General features: G+C 52.9%; 1 protein-coding gene across 1 annotated transcript in view; it reads right to left on the bottom strand.

Moving 5' to 3' along the window:
• The window catches only part of CDH22 (cadherin 22), a 76,408-nt gene that overhangs the window by 13,624 nt on the left and 45,296 nt on the right, over window positions 1–17,488 (bottom strand). Inside the window, exons 5-8 of the mRNA XM_063404552.1 lie at window positions 15,133–15,300; window positions 14,030–14,217; window positions 12,971–13,224; window positions 5,848–5,984 (exon numbers count right to left, since the gene is read on the bottom strand). Of these exons, the coding sequence (XP_063260622.1) occupies window positions 5,848–5,984; window positions 12,971–13,224; window positions 14,030–14,217; window positions 15,133–15,300 (747 nt within the window). The remainder of the gene's footprint in view (window positions 1–5,847; window positions 5,985–12,970; window positions 13,225–14,029; window positions 14,218–15,132; window positions 15,301–17,488) is intronic.

Genomic DNA, 17,488 nt, shown 5'->3' on the forward strand with positions numbered 1-17,488 from the left:
TCAGGTGGGGGAGGACCCAGGGGAGAGGAGATTTAGTGCTGCTCCATAATTAGCCAGGAATCTAAGCCCCCTCCCCAGAGCTGCCTTCACCCGGTTCTCACGTTATCACTCCCTCTCACCCAGACCAGCTGCTCTGGTGATTAGATAGTTGTTTTTGGGGGAGGGAGGCTGAAGTCGTGACTAAAAGCCTAGAACTATGTGTTATTTTAAAAGGCATATTGGTGCAGAGAAATAAACTGCAATTGCTTGCAGGAAGAGAGAAAGGGGGAGGCAGCGGGGTGAGAAGGGAGCCCAGGGAGGCGGCAGGGTGTGCGCTTGATGCCCACAAATGAGCAGGAAGAAAAAGGGTTCAGTTCCTGCAAGAAGGAGGATGACAGCATTTCATCACCCCCTCCTCAACCCACAGGAAGATGGATAACCATCCCCGCTGCTCAGCTCTGGAGCAGGCTGGGATTGCTGAGAGAAAGACAAGGAAAGGCAGAAGGAAAGGAGAGGAAGTAGAGCCTGAAAGAAGGAAGAATGCAGGACCCCAGCTCTTCCCCTTGTAAACTATAACCCAGAAGAGGAGCTCCTGCCTTATTGCCCCACAGTGTGGGAGCCAGCTGTGAGCAGGAACCCTCCCCAGGACCTGCGGGGATCGTGCTGCCAGGTCTGGACATCCAGGTGAACCTGAGCAAAGCAGCTTCTCTTGGAGCCCACCTCCGGCAGGCCCTGAGGAGGGATGTGATCTGGGCAGAGCCCAGACCTGCACCCACCCCTGCCGAGGCAGGGCTCCCGTCCCGCATCCCCGGGCACAGCTCTGAGACCGTGACCTTTCCAAATGCACCCTGTCAGACAAAAGCTTTCCTCCTGCCCTTCCAAAGCTGCTGAAGCCTGAGGCTCACGCTCACTCCCGGCTCAGTGATGGGGTCAAAATTTGACGTGTACAGGAACATCAAGGTTAGAAAGGCAACTGCTGCACTCTTGTCCACCTTTCCAGTGAGGCACACATCAGCTTCTTTTGATTTTGGCTGTACAATGTATATTTGAAGGTTTCTGTATGCTTTATCAACTTCCCTCTTTCTCTGAGCCAGCAGCTGGATTTACAGGTGGAAAAAATGAAATATGATTGGACATATTTGAAAAAAGTTATCTTCAAAACATCTGAAATATGTTTTTTGTAACAGTGGCATAAACTGGTGCTATGATGGTCAGAAGTGTGATAAAGATTGTTGGAGCACATCTGTGATGGAAAGCACAAAGCACTCAACTAACACAGGATGCACATTTGCAAGGCCAGAAACTCTGGCCTGTGCTTCCTCTACCTGTGTGCATGCACTCAAAAATGCCCCAGCACAGGAGCAAAGGCTCAGCAGGCAGGTCCCAGTGCCAGAAAGAGAAGCAGAGAGGGTGGATGAGGCTGTGGTGTGGGTGCTGCAGACACCTGCCCTCGCTGGGCTCTGTGAGGAGCACCCAGCCCGTGATTGAGGCGAGGGCAGCACGTGCTGGCTGAGGGCAACTGGAAGGGGAAAAAAAAGCCATCTTCCATTGCAGCGTCTCTCCTCAGTATTCCAGCTCAGCTGACTGACATGCAAATTAGTTTAATTATTTCTTCTTCTAAAATAAATTATATTTTGCAGTGGCTGCAATATGTTGTGTCAGGCAAAATTACATTCAATATTTTTAAACTAATTGATGTCAGCCTTGAGAAAACCTGATTGACAGCAGCGAGAAAACTAGGCTGCTACCTAAACGCTTTCCTAAATTAAAATTAAACATGCCGTTTTTCTGCATTTCCTTCAGGAGTTGGAATGCTATTAATCTGAAAAGACTGAGGAAAGAGACATGGAAAATACACAGAACAAGAGGGAGATGCTGGAAGCACAGCCGTGCAGTATGGGAGCTCCAGGCTGGTGACTGGCAGCTGCCTTTGCCAACATGGGAGGAATTATTTCAGAGCCACTGGAGCTGCCGTGCGTGGGGGACAGAGCTCTGCCCAGGGCTTCCACACTGCTGCATCCCTGCCTGCCTCCACACAGCCACCAGCGTGGCTCAGGGCGTGCCAGCCACACACCCCTGCCCAGGTGCCATGCAGCAGAACAGGCAGCACAGCGACAGGACTGGCAGTGCCAGGATTCTGGAGCATGAGATGGTCACAGTCCTGCTGCACGACAACCCTCAGGCCAAGAGTCAAATCCTTCAGGGGAATCTTCATCCACATCCCAGAGTATTTCCTTATTTAATTAATCATGTGAGCAAGTAATCTGAACAGGACAATATTCTCCTCTTAAATATTCAGATGCAAAACACCAACTTGCCCTCTCCCTGAGCTGCAGACAGCTGAGTGCTCACAGGACTGACACCAAGCACCTCTGGGCAACTGCTCAGCAATGCTGGAGCTCTGCAGCAGCTCCCAGTGATGGGAAGGGATTGACAGTGCTTGGTCAGCCCTGCTGCGGCAGGAAAGGAGGGCACTTGTGGTTTCTGCTGTGCCAGGATCCAGCCCTCACACAATCTCCCAATAAAACACTTTGCATTTTTACACCCAAACCTCTCCTGTGGAGCTCCAAATCCAGCAGATGCCATTTGCCCTCTCCTCACACACACTGAAAAGTGCTGAGCAGCTTCTCTGGGTCTGAGGAGAGCCCAGGGGACCAGGGGCTGCCACGTGCAGCTGCAGCACCTGGAGCAGACCAGCTCAGGGACACTGCTGGGCACAGCATCCAACCTGCTCTTCTGTGTCGAGACCAAATTGGTACAATACTGAATTCAAAATTTTTACATTAGTAAGGAAGTCAGAAGAGGCAGGAGTGGAATTTATTCCTCACTATCTCAGCAAATTGGAAGAACAAAATGCACAACAGAGGACTGGGATGTGCCACTCTGCTCTCCAGCCCCAATGCCACAGCTCTGGGGCACAGGGTGGGTTTGTAGCTGCTGGTGCAGCTCCTGCCTGCAAACCAGAGTGCTAATGCCAAGGACAGAGCAGGGGCATGCCAGGGGTTTGACTTGTCTGACAGGTGGCTGTATCAGAGGCTGTAGCTGAAAACGTGGCTCCCAGCTGAGGGGAAGCAAAGTGGAAGCAGCAGTTAAGCCAAGTAACATATAAATGGCTCTCACCTCTCCTGAGTCCTGCCCAAACTCAGCAGCATGAGAGTCATTAAATTGCATCCAAACACAATGCTCTGATTAAAGCCAGTCTCCAGCAGGAAGATTTATCATCTCAATTACCAGCAGTGGACACAGCAGTCAAGGCCTCATCATTTTACATGAGCAAAGAGGAAAACAGGAAGAGAATCACTAATATTAGCCCAAGGAAGGTAAACAGCTTGCGAGGGAGATGAAGATTTATCTGTGGGAATGCTTGGCCTGGTCTCAGGCCAGATTAGCTGAACAGCCCCCATGCTTCCTGCTGGCTGCCACGCTGCGAGGCCAAACACTCTGCTGGTCCCTGGCCGGCTGAGGCAGCTCCTGCTGGGGGGGCAGAGCTGTTCTCGCTCCTCATGCCAGCAGTGGGAAGCTCAGAGAGCTCATGGGCACAGCTGGGCACCTTTTGCAGCTTTTCTTACTGCCTTCAGGGGCAAATACACTCTGGTTTCCACAGGTAGGAAATATGGACACGGTCTGTGCTGCAGCAGCAGCGGGTGCCAAACAGGGCTCTCCAGGGTGGGGGCACAGCTCCTGTTTAGAGCTGCTGGAGCCCTACAGGCTGGCTGGGGGGACAAGTGCTGCCAGTGGGGCTGGCTGTCCTTCAGCCTGCAGCAGTCAAACCCTGCCCAGGACAGCCCCGGCTGCAGACCAGGAGGCAGCTCAAGGAGGCCACAGGGATGCAACATCTTGTTGCAACACACTCCAGCCCAACTGACTGCTGCCATGGGAATCAAGAGGGCCCTGGCACCATGAAAATACAGTGGGCACAGTTTTCCACCAGCTCCAATGAGCTGAGGCACCAGGCACAATCCCGGGCAGCAGGACTCCCACTGGGTTTGTTCCATTCCTCCTGCCAAGTTTACATCCCACTGAGGAAAGAGAACATGACCACTTGCTTCTGATGGAGTTGGTGATGTCCGGCCCTGTGGCACCCAGCAGCACTCCACATGCCCATGGTGAGCACCACAGAGCCCTGCCAGCACCCCTGGCCCCAGCTCCCTGTGTGGCAGGAACTGCACTGCAGGATGTACTGCTGCAGCGTGGGGGCTCCCAGCTGCCCTGCATTCCCTGCTCCCACTGCCGTGGCTGATCCCACTGCGCCAGGCACATCCTGACAGCTGCTGCACAGCCCCGCTCTGAAACCCCTCCATCACTCAGAAGGCTGTACCTTTACAACTGCCCTTTCCGCCAGAGGATTCAGACATAAATTGTACTTTAAATTCAATATCAGTCATTAATATTTCATGATTACAAAACGTTAAGGATAATGTCACTGGGAAGAATGTCTGGGCAGCTAAAACGGATGAGTCAGAGCTCACCATGGGAGAAGTCAGAGCACTGAAGAGTCTCCCTGGCTTTTGAACCGATCCAGCCTGACAGGCTTCCCTGCCAGAGGGGAGCTGCAGCATTTACTGACTTGTTCTGAAATCCTAGCCACAGCGTGTAAATATTGTCCTTCTGATTCTTGTCACCTCATGTTTCCTCTGGATGCTGAGTTGTGCTGCAATGCCACCATCCCCTCCTCCCTGCAGAGCCTCCCATGGAGCCCCCAGTACAGGACTCAGCTTGGCAATGGACTGCTCTCCTTGGGATGTGATCAGGCAGGGCTCACAACAGTGCCACAGCCAGAGAGTGCAGGGGTCACTCCCATCATCCAGCACAGAGCACTGGCACAGAGAGAGACTGGGAGGCACCTGGGAGCCAGAGATATCCCCTCGGGCACTGGGGGGTCCAGCCAGGGCCATTGACCCTTCCTCTCCCAGGGCTGTGGGGCCTGTGCCCTTGCCTGGCTAGAGTGGGTGGCAGGATCTGACCTCTGGGACCCAAGTCAGGCCTTGACCTGGCTCCTTGAACATGAACAGCAGCTTCAACACTTAAGAATGAGCAAAGGAACACTCAGGGCAAACCTGGGGAAGGCCTCTCCCCACAGATGGACAGGCCCATGTCAGCAGGGATAAGGAGGTGCTCTGCAGCCACAGCAGCTCCCTGGTACCCATTGCAGGGCAGAGCACAGCAGGGCCCAGGCTACCCTGGTGACTTGCACATCCAAAATATGGAAAACTTTGAAGAATATGGCAATGCCTTTCTGTTTCCCAGCATGGTGCCTGGGACATCCTGCTCCCACAGTCCCTACCCACTGCTGCAGCCCCAGGACACCCCATCCATTCCTTCTTTGCCAATCCTGCAGCACCCCAAGCACACAGGAGGCAGCCAGAGCTACAAACCCAGGTGCAGGTACAGTCTGTGAATCCCAAACACCGAGAGCTCTGGCAGAGCAAGTGCTGACAGTCCTGCAGTGCCACAGGGCTCCCGCTGCTGGGACATCCACTCACAGCACATGACTGGTGCAGGGGGAGGCAGGTGATGTGAGCACAGCCCCCCGGGAGCCCCCGGTGCTCTCAGCAGGTGTGAGTGCAGGCAGCAAGCTGCACAGGGATGACTGGCAGAGATGGTGCAGAGATAACACAAATTTGATTAGAGTTCATCAAATATACTATTCGACCATGCTCCCTTATTAATGCTCGACTCAGGAAGAGTATTTTTAGGTTGTCTAGGGAGATGTCAGACTCAGTGCTGCTGCATTTATTTTTCTTTTTTACTTCAGTGCTGATTAACACTCGTGTCTTGGCCACCCTTGCGATGACAGCACCCATATCCCTCCTCCTGCCCCACTCCAGTTCTGCACAGACTGCTCCACACAGCATTCCCCCATCTCACCTGCTTCCATCGCCAGGACAGTGATGTTGTGCCACCCTGCTGTCTCCCTGTCCAGGACCTTTCCTGTCACAATAGCACCTGTGTTGGCATCGATGTCAAAGATCCTCTCGGTGTCCGTGCTGCGGTCGATGGCGTACCTGTGACCAGGCAAAAGCAGAGACCATGAGCAGCTGCGTGTGCCAAGCCCACCCTCACCACCAGCCCCAGGAGTAATGGAATCTGCCACCACAGGCCCTGTATCACTGCTCTCCTTGGCCTGTGTTGCAGCATGGTACAGGAAATCCACGTTTCTACCAGGCTGCAAGCCCAGAGCCTTCAACTTAAATTGAAGTGTGGTTTTTGGTGCATAAAATGGAACTGTGCACAGACTTTGGACAAGGGGAAAAACCTGCTCTGATAGGAACCTTATGCTCTGGATAGACAGAGCAATACAGAAATTGTGGGCTGTAACTTCACTTGTGACTCTGTAGGTTCAGGAAAAGCACAAGCCAAACTGAAGGTGGGCACCCCTGCTCAAGGAGCCCATCTCACCTACTGTCCTCTCTCCTGCTCCTGCCACTGCATCCACCCAAGTGAGACACCCAGAGGGCAGCACATAGCAAACTGTATGCCAGATCTTCAGACACCTCAACTGCAGCTATAGCTGGCACAAAGCACAGGGTCTGGACTGAATGTGTGCAACTGGTGTGGCAATGCTGGCAGCAGAGCAGTGGGCAGCAGCCAGCATCCCCCCAACACAGCACATCATGCCAGCAGCCCCAAGATCTGCCCTATTTTGAGCTTCCTAGTCCCACAAGGACAGGCTGATGAGCTCCTCCAGCCGCAACTGTGTCCAGATACTCAGCAGAGACCCATCACAGGCAGCTCTCACTCTGCTCATTCAGACCCATCACAGGCAGCTCTCACTCTGCTCATTCAGCTGCTTCAGTGCTGCCCCAAAGAGCCCCTCCTGAGGGTGGAACCCATGGATTCCCTGTGCCACCTCCAGGGAGAACAATTCCCACTTCTGCCCAAGGGTAACCCCACAGCTCACAAGCAGTCACCAGGTTTAGCCTTGAGCCTTCACCAGGAAACCACAAATCCATGCATGTCCCAGTAGCATGACCTGCATTTCCAACCATTACACACAGAATGGAGCAAGCCAACATTAAATCAGGGCATAATGAGATGTGAGCTCCTGAAGGAAAGGGCTGGAATGGAAGCCTGATCCAGCTGAGGCCCTCGAGCACAGCCATAGTACAAATAACACAAACCACCACTGCAATCAGAATTAGAAATCCAGAAGGCCTGCAAATCACAAACAATACAGCATAATGTTATTGTGTACAGCATCTTTCACACACACTGAATCCCAGAGTGCTTCACAGAATTAAATAATACAAGACAGCAAAGAGTACAAAGGATAAATTACCAAAAGGAGGGCTGTGAATAAATTAAAGCCTTCAGTCACATGTTCAACCACAGAAAGAAGATAAATGTAGGGACAAAGCAAACTGGAAAGCTGGCATGGTAGGACTGAGAGACCACATTGGACAGGAGCAGAGCAGGACAAGCTCCAGCCCTAGCAGCAGGTTCAGGACAGGAGAAGTGTTCCATGTGCTGCAGAGCAGTTTTCCAGCTGTGGGTCCATCATCCTCATGGCTCACAGCCAAGGAACATCAGCTCTCCTTCTTCATGCATGGATGACCATGGATGGCCCTGTGCTGTTCTGCCCCATGCCCTGGGATGGGACCAGCTGCAGATGGGAGTGCCTCTGGCAGAGCCCCTGTCCATCCACATAGCTCCATCTCTGATGGAGGCACACAAGAAGGCATTCCTACACTGTTTAACATGTTATAAAGTACCAGATTACATTCCCCAGCTCTCTCCCTTTCAGACAGATGGGGAGATAAAAGAGTAAATACAACAGCACTTGCTTGTAGCCAAATAAAAACATTCAAAAGTCACTATCCAAATTCACTTGCACCCAGCCACCATCTAGTACTTATGTAGCTGACTTCCTCCTCCCCCCTTGCATCTAGAGGTGATGGACATCTCTCACATAAAGCCAAGTACAAGCTCATGTATCTCAAAACCAACTACTAGGGACTGCCTGCATTTTCTGCCCCAACTCCCAGCTGGCAGCAGAGCTTTTACAGGCACACAGCCAACTCCAAAAGGGACATTGACACTGTCTTGGCATGTACTGCAGCCTCTCATCCACTCTCTGTTCACTCACTGCAAAGGAAAAGGAGAGGTATGGCCACTCAACTGTACAAATCAGTCCGATGTTCTGCTGGAAAGAGGAACAGAAACTGGGATGACAACATCTAATATCTTTCCAATAGCATAACTAATTCTACATAACTGCTTCCATTGTTCTCCCACATCACCTGACCTCGAACATGTCCTGCCCTCCACTCCACTTTTTCATGCTGTTAAGTTCAAGATGGTGCTTTAACCTCCCCACAGCTTCCCTGCCTCTCGGATAAGCACGTGCCTGTTTTGATCACAATTCTGTCATTGCTGCATAAACAGACACATCTGCAAAAAAAATCCACACAAAAAAACTCAGTTAGTGATGGGAGGCACTCCCAAGCCTGGACACATCTGACAGGGCTGCCTGTCAGCCAGAGGACAGGGGGATGGCAGGGAGTGTTCAGTGCAATGCCACTGGGAACCTGTTCTTGTGCTTCTTGTTGCTTTGCTGCTGAGGTTGTCTCCTGCCCCTTCTGAATGTCCCTTCTGTCCTGTTAAGGACACGCTGCCTGTACCCCATGGCCAGGCGCAAACCAAACCACAACTCTGATCCCTTTGTCACCACTGCTACAGAGAGCTGTCACCTTCTCAGCACTGCCCCAGGGAAGGAGACAGAGCTCAGCACACTGCCTTGGCAGGGCTGACCCTGCTGCCACTCACTGTGACTGCAGAGTGGCCAATCCAGGCAGGTCTGCAGCTCTCTGCAGGTGCCAAAGGCCGTGGATGCTCTGGAGCACTCAGCTGGCGTGGGAGCTGGGGATTGGGAGGGTGGCACAGGGATGTCCACAGCCAAAACCTGCTCAGAGCTGCAGATCCCACAACAGACCTCACCTTCCATCAGCCTCCATCTCATCCCATGCTGGAGTGAGCAGTGCTTTGCTGTGCTCACTCACATCATTTTCTGCAACACAACCTTCACCACCAGCCTCTCCAGCTCTACTCCAGCTTCATATTCACCCATCCCACTGAAGTCAAACAGTGCTTCTCACCTGGAAAGAGGCAGCATTTAATCCCTCATCCTCCAGGCACTCAGAGAAGGATGACCTATGCTCATCTCTCCTGCAGCTGGCTGCTGCTCCGTATCTGGAACCGCAGTCCCCAGCTCTGATTGGGATGCGGACCTTGTACTCCATTTCCCTCTCTTCCTGCTGGCACTGCCTGTTGGTTTGGATGTTACAAGTGACTGTTTAATTTCGACAGCTTTCTTGGTGCTCATCTTTCCCATGAATGCATTTCTCAAGCAGTTTGTTTCACTTCTCTCCCGAACACAACAAGAAGCACATTTTATGCCATGTGTTTTGTTAATAGGGAGCTTTTCAAACACTCTATGAAAAGCTTTTTGTTGTGTTTGTTTTTTCCTCCTCTCCCTTTTGTATTGAAGCAGGTTGTAGTTCTTGCTATGCTGTTGGAGTCTATAAAATGCCCATGTCCAACACGTGTCTGTGGATTTTGTGAACGCCAAACAAGAATATCTCTGAGAACCTTAAATCCCAAGCAACATCTTCCCAGTGCTGATAAAGCCTGGAATGCACACAATCAGAGCACAGGCTCCCACTGCAGAGAGAGAAACAAAAGGCTCCCATACAAACAGCCTCACACACACAGACAGTCTATCACTGTATTACTTCATACAATGGCTCAGCTGAGAAAAACTGCACTACGCCCAGAAAACACACAGCTAAAGCCAAAAAGCCAACTGGAAACTAATTTTTTTTCTGAAAAGGAACAGTTCCAGCCTTTGATAGGCAAAAAACCAAGGATGGAATAAAATAAAAAGAACCAGACCTTTAGGAGGGCATTTCCCACACTGGTACTACAGAAGGTTTTGTGCCCCACAGAGGGTTCACACAGCCACTTGGCCATGCTGAGCTCAGCACTGGTGTCACTGGGAGGGTGTCCTTCTCTGAGAGATGGGGTGATCTCCTGCTGCCTCCTCACACCCAAGGCAAGCAGCAGCCAGGGGCTCTGCAGCCAGTGTGCAGCTGGAGTGAGGCAATGAGGAGGTGCCTCAGGGACACCCCTTCAATCCTCACGTCTTTGTAACAGGTCACTGTGACCCAGCCCAGCTTGTGGGAAGAGATTTGTTCTCAAACCAAGCCGCTGCATCCTGTGGGACACATGGATCACCAGGAGGGCAGGGGAGGATCAGGCTGGAATGTGCCTCCAGCAGTTGCTTTGGACAGAGCAGCAGGAGTCTTGTTCGTGCTGGCCTGGGGCTGAAAACAAAAAGCCAAGGGCACCTCCCTTCCCATTTGGCTAAAAATACCTCCCAAACCTTGTTACTGGCAGGCTGGTGTCAGCAGGACCTGGAAACCCTGACAGAGCTGATTTCTGCTCTGCTGTCTCTGGCAATCCTTGTTCTTTCCTGCCTCAAGGGGAGAGTGCACCTCGACACGACAGGAAGGGGTGGCTCTCCCCTATTCACAGGCAGAGCCAACACACAGCCTGAGTCCAGGAGAGCAGCCACTGCACAAGCACAGCCGTGCCTCTGCTCCCACCTCTGGCAGATGAGGAGCAGGAAGTTAAAGGGATCCACTGAACTGCAGCAGCTTCAAAGGGTTCATACCAACTTCAAGGCGACGAGGATCAAGTGCCGGTCACGCCGTCAGGACCAGGTGCTCTCTGATGTACCAGAGGTGAAGTACAAGTGCTGCCTTCTTGTGACTGTACTTCCCAGCAGCACACTTGAAACGGGAGGTGACTTACTGCCTTCTCCTGCTGACGGGTTAGTGTCACATCCTGGTGCTGCAGGGTGCTGGCATTAATGTCTGTGCACCGCTTTGAAGCTGTTAACAGCTGCCTACACAGCAAAGTATCTTATTAAATTACCTGGCTAGCCAGAGGACAGGGAAGCAGGAGAGATCCAACTGTACCTTCCTCCTGCATTGGTGCTGCATCAGCACGACCAATATCAACCTGCAGCTCTGCTTGGTACACGTTAAAATGTCTGTGAAGGCTCACCCAGCTGCACTGCCACTGCTCACGGCTGCAGGGGCTGCCAGCACAGAGGAGTGAAGGGATGGACCAAGTCCCACAGGGCAGCACGGGGGACACAGGATGAGCTACCTGCCTGGGGATAGCTAGAGGCAGGACACGTATTTGAATGCATCAGGCCTGACAAGAGAAAACACATGGCAATTCCCAAGCTGCAGCAGATGCCTGGGAGTCCTATTGGCTGAGTCCTTGTGTCTGAGCACGAGGCATTGCCTTGCCAGCACTGGGCTTGCTGTAGGAGAGACTCCCAAAGCAAAGTTAGGGCTTTCACCATCTCATTCCTGCCCAGTACTTCAATCTGCTTCTCTCTGCTCTCCATTGCCTTCTGTACAGCATTAAGAACCTCCCTCCACTTCTTTCTTTTGGTCTGTCTGCAAACAATGCAGCAAGCTCCACAGGGAAGCAGCACAAAGAACAAGAAAAAAAAAGAATAAGAATAGTTCTGTCCCAAAGGTCCCTTTTCTACAATTACAGATCAGAAAATATAATCTATTTTCTGCAGCAACGCTAGAAACAGTCAAATGAAAAAGCACATGCACACATGTGCACACACAGAGTTATGTGGACACTCTCCTGAAGGGTGTGTGCTGACAGACACGTGCTCAAGGGTAACAGAAAGAAATCAGAGAGGTAGGCTGATTGGAGAGGGACTGGAGAGTTGCACGTGAGCAGAGGCTTGTTGAGAACACATTCAGCACTCAGCATCCACTAGTGCAAGTGGTGCAGCACTCACATACACGGTTCCTGGCACACCAAGGCTGATTTCATTCACATTCCCCCCAAAGTCAACTTTGAGCATCCAGCTTTGTGACACAGTACTCTCTGCTAGCTGCCAGGCATCTGTAGATGGCAGCTTTCCATGTGCAAATGCATTTCTGAGCTTTCTAACCATCACAGTCTTTGTTTCCGTGAGGATCAGGAGATCCACCCCACCATGAAACAGAAACCCATGGCTGCACAGCACTGAGCTCAGTGCCCCAGACAGGCACTGGGGGACATCACTGAATGCAACCAAGTGGTGTAACTGAGCCCTCTCTGGCCTGTCCCCCTCCACCCCACATCCCTATCCCTGTCCTTCCCAGTCTGTTGCTGCTCCCTGCAGAGCTCCCAGTCGAAGCCAGTGCTGCTCCCTGGAAGTGAGCGGCTCCACGGGCGCCTGCAGCCCCGCCGGCTCCTGGCACCAGAACACACATTTCAAGGAAATTTTCCACACGTTGAGGATGTTTTCTGAACACCAGATTTCCAACCCAATTGCTCGTGACTCGGGCCAGTTGGCAGGGGCAGAAGGCTGCTTTGTGCCTTAGGTAATAACAATTTAACAAGGTAACAATCTCTTTAGCCACAAATTAAATGGAAATGGGAAATGTCCTGTGCAGATAAGCTGCTGCCTGGATTATGTCCCCTGCCCAAATATAAACTCCTCTGATCTTTGATCCTATGCACACAGGCACGCACACATAGCCAGGCTGTGGCTCTGCACCTCCTAAGCCTCACCTCATTTTTCACCCTTCACCACTCTCCTCCTGCCACTCCTGATGTCTGGCCTGTGTCAGGTACCACTGCAGTACCTTGCTGTCAGCAGCAAGGACACGCAGGCATCACCCAGGCACCTTCCCTGACGCTCACAGAGCCATCACCTGTCAGTGACGTGTCCCCCGCCCGGGAGAGCGCCGTGCTGGCTGTGCACGGGCTGCCACTCACCTGCCAGCTGCCTGTCCCACGGGACACTCACACACGGCCACACATGCAGCACTCGCCACCTTTACCTGCACTCTCCCTCCTGCTCTGTCCCAGACGTGGCCACAAGCACTCCCAGGCCACGTGTCCCTTGCAGGTGGCCCCACGCCCACTGCTGGAAGGGGACGGTGTGAGGTTGGGACGGCTGCTTTACCGGACAGGGTGGTTCGCTGTGTCCGGGTCCAGGGCAGTGACCACCCCCACGATAGATCCAACGTGTGCATCCTCCTGGACCTCCATCAGGTTGGAGGGGGGCCGGAACTCGGGGGGCTCGTCGACGTCCAGCACCGAGACCCGCACGATGGTCTGGTCCCGAAAGGTGCCCAGGTCCACGAACCGCGGGTCCACGAACTTGTTGAGGGCCTCCACCACGACAGTGTGCACTTTTTTTGACTCGTAGTCAAGAGGCTGGGATAAGGGAAGAGGGTAAGCCACAGCCAGCCCAAGGAGCCCCTCTGCTGCCCCTTCCTTCACCAGAGACATTGGGGCAGCACTAGAGCCACTAAAGCCACCTGCTCCCAAGCAGTGCCTTTGTAGCAGCCTGGGGGCTTCTGCTTTGCCCTTCTGCCAGCAGCACCCACACCAAGGGGGCAGGAGGAAGCAGAAGCCTCCAGCCCACTCCCCTGAGGGCCCACAACAGGGTGCCCAGGCTGTGAGCAGCCAGGATTCACTGGGAAGACAGCACAGTGTGTGCTGCACATAAGCGAGTTTTCATCATTAATCACCCTGCTCTTATTTCTACAGGGGAGGCAAGCTGCATACAGTGGCCTTGAAGAACAATCATTCTTTTCTGCCTGCACCAAAGTATTTACTTGATTGTTTTTGCCACCAAAAGCAGATACAGTTAAAGTGCTGCTGGTCAGGTACAGGAATTAGGTGGGCATTTTTCTCCTCTAACAGGTGCTATCAATAACAGCTGTAAGCATTCCTCTCTGTAGTCCTATGCATGGTGTCTCCTCTGCACAGTTCACTGCAACCCCCAAGCCACCCTGGGGGACTCCAGCAGGCACTCTGTGCTGCTCCTTTTCTGCCTTTCCTCCCAGACACAGCAGAGACAGGTCTCTCCCTGCATCAGCAGGCACAAAAATGCAACTGCTACTGCTAGAGCAGCACTCAGAGCATTTTCTTCAACTCAGATTCCACAGCAGCAGTCCCCAAAGGAAAGGGTCCTCCTAGGGCCCTGTGCCCTCCCTAGTCAATCAACACTTCTCACCTTCTGTACCGTGATGACAGCCTCTTGGGTGTTGCTGTCCGTGGTGACTTTGAACATCTCCACCCCTTCCTCATCCTTCACTTGGTATGTCATGTCCGTGTTCTCCCCGACGTCAGAGTCCTCTGCCTTCACCCTCCCGATGGCAGTGCCCACGGGGGCCGTTTCAACAATGCTGAACTGATACATCTCTGGAGGAGAAATGGGTACCAGGGTCACTGCTTCTGCCTTGGAACCACCCCAGCCTTCACAAACCTCCTGGGGCACCTCTGGCCTGTGAGGGTTGCTCAAATCCCACTGTATCTACAGTCCAGAATGCCTTGACAGCAGAAGTAAATACACCAGTCAAAAACAAGGACTGAGGCAAGACACCTGGGGAGCACTGGCATTCCAGGTGTTGTGTGAAGTAAGGGCTGATTTCTCTGCATGGACACTGCCCTGCAATCAGCCCTCTCTGACTCCTTGCAAAGATTCCTTTGCAATTTCTGATTTTTAGCAGATGCAACCCAAGAGCTGAGCCTCCTCCAGCTGCAGCTCCTTCCCTGTCCTGCCAGCCTTGAGCTGCCAGGCCACAGCTGGAGTGCACTGCAGAGCCCTCAGAGCAGGATCACCCTGCACCGTGTCTGGGGAGGGTCCCAGATCAGACACCAGCCCCAGGCACAGGCCATTAGCAGTAAGGTGGAAAACAGATCTGTGCTGTGACAAGGCTGCTGCCCCTGAGCAGTGTCACGGGGACAAGGGTGTGACAAGCTCTCATCCAGCAGCCAAGAAGGGCCAGGCCAGCAGCCAAGTTCTGGCCCCAGCTCCCAGGGGACAGCAGCATGGTGGACCTTGCTGGCTTCCAGCTCCTTGGAAGGGCTCAGGAAAGCGCCAGCCCTGCTCTCCTACCACACAAGCCATGCGTGCTTCCAGGACCTGCACTGGAGCAGGGATCTGGCACCCCCTGTGCCACCAGGCAGGGACACATTCAGAGCCAGGCCAGAATCTGTGCGTGCCACACTCCTTTGCAGTGTCACCCTGGCATCAGCTGGGCTGGCTCAGCCTGCAGGTTCCACCCCACACCCTCAGGGAGCGGGGACACGCCCAGCGCCCACCCCAGGGCTTACTCTGCGGGAAGCGGGGCGGGTTGTCATTGACGTCCGTGACCACGATGGTGACGGTGGTGGAGCCGGAGAGGCCACCCAGCTGCCCCGCCATGTCCGTGGCGCGGATCACCACCTCATAGCGGTCCTGAGTCTCACGGTCCAGGTCTGCCACGGCCGTGCGGATCACACCTGAAAACAGCAGGACAGCTGAGCACAGGCAAGACAGAGCCACGGACAGAGCGAAGCTGGGAGGGGTTGCTGGAGGTCACTTGGGACAAGATCCAGACCTAAACAGCATCAGCTGGATCTCCCTCTTCAGAGAGGAGATGGGGCAGATGCTGCAGTGTTTCACCAACCTTCATGGCCCTTCTCCGGACTCACTGGTGTGCCCACAGAAGCATGTTTGGTGTCAGATACAGCACTTGCGTCTCACCAGTGCACAGCAGAAGGGACTGTCACCTCCCTTGACTGCTGGGGACACTCTCCCCAGCTGCAGCCCTGGTGCTGCTGGCTGCCCCTGCTGCAGGAACACACTGCTGGCCACAAACAGCATCTGCTGAACCCCTCTGCAAGAGGCCACATGAGCAAAAGCCAGCTAAGGGGAGAGAAGGGCACTGGGGAGAACAACAAGCCCAGGGGGTTGTCAGCCAGCCAGAAACATCCCAAAAATCCTCCTGAAGCTCAGGAATGGCCACAGGCCCAACCTGCTCCCAGCAAGTCTCCTCATGAAGCGTGAAAGAGTCCCAAGTGCTGCTTTTCCTGTGGGCTATTTACAGCTCCCACTGGGTTAAACCCTGGCACAGAGGAGGTTTGTGCTTTCCTGCAGGGTGATTGGGAGGTGGGTGAAAGATCTGTGGGGATCAGAGGATTAGTGGGGGCAGGAGTCACAGGAAGAGAGGACTCATCCTCACCCCCATCCAAATGCTAGGGCTGTGCTGGGGCCAGCCTCAAGGTCTGCTCTGTGAAAACCCAGGGTGAGTCACAAAGCCCCTCTAGCACAGATCTGCAACAGCCCACTTATCCTGATCTGCTGAGCAGCAGCCAGGCTTGCTGCAGCACCCCTTACAGAACAGGGGTGCACTGCCCAGGCTCCATCTACCAGGTGCTGTGGCCTGGGAACATCTGGGGGGGACTTGTGTGATTTGGAGAACTGGGGTGGTGGGGAAGCAGATTTCTAAAAGTCTGTCTCCACAAACCCCCTCTTTTCAAGTGTCCTTCTAAGTTCAGGAGACCAGATATGACAAAACACACGCTCTGTGTCAGAGAATGCATGGAGCTTAACAAAATGAATGGTATGGTAGCACTTCTTACAAAATTAAGTCTCTTAAAAACAATGTTTTTAAGTCTCCACTATTCATCTGGGACTGGGGAAATGACCAGGACTAATATATAAAGGAATGTAAAACAAGAAGCAAAGAGCAGTTAAAGCCTGAAACCTCTGTGAATGGCAGAAATTACCAGTCACCCACGACTGTTTCATTTAAATGGAAACAAAATAGGGAAAAAGAATTTTGAGGATGAAAGAAAGGAAAAAAAGACTCTGCCCTGACATAGCACCAGGGTCAGGAAGGAAGGAGTGCCTACATGGATACAAGGTCATTGGCATGACATTCCAGTCCCATTGTAGCAGTAGCACCCCATACCAGACAGGAATCAGCTTAAAATCCCCTCCAGCTCAATTTTTTTTTTAACATTCCTACAGATTTAGACATTGGTTTATGTTTTTGTAAATCCTCTCTCTTCCAGGGTTTTCTGTTTAACTATCAGCTTTACCTCCTCCTACTGTGAACTGCAAATTCATCTCTGCTTTGTCTCACCAGTAATCCTGCCTGGTGCTAGGGCAATACTGGAGGAGAATGCTGGAATGGGTCTCCAGTGAGGGGTCTGACCCAGAGGGAACAGGGAGCTCCCTTCTTGCTGAGCAAACAGTAGAGAATCACCCAGTGCTCTGAGCACCCTGCAATCCACATGGAGCAGTGGTAGAGCATCAAAGCTCCAAGTCCCCAAGAGCACAGCAGAGGAGGAGCTGAGTTCCAGCAGGCTGCAAGGAGCCAAGATACGGCTACAGGGATGGACCCCAAGGCCACCAGGTATCTGCACTCCACAGCCAGCAGGTTTCCAGTTTCCCTGTTCATGTGTCTGATGTGGCTTTGTGCACCTCCAGACGAGGGCTCATGCCACGGAACCACTGGTGCTGTGGCCAAAAGGCAGCCAGAAATGCCACTGAGCTGGGAGGATGAAATTCCTCCCCCTCGCCCTTTGCATGACATTACAGGTGCAGCAGGAGCTGGCAAAACTGTGTTCAGGAGACATTTATCACTCCTTCCTTTCTGAAACTAGCAATTATTGCAATGATTAGCCTTAGTTAGGATTTGTT

This window comes from Prinia subflava, chromosome 8 (genome assembly GCF_021018805.1).
Source record: "Prinia subflava isolate CZ2003 ecotype Zambia chromosome 8, Cam_Psub_1.2, whole genome shotgun sequence".
In the NCBI taxonomy this organism is placed as follows: domain Eukaryota; kingdom Metazoa; phylum Chordata; class Aves; order Passeriformes; family Cisticolidae; genus Prinia; species Prinia subflava.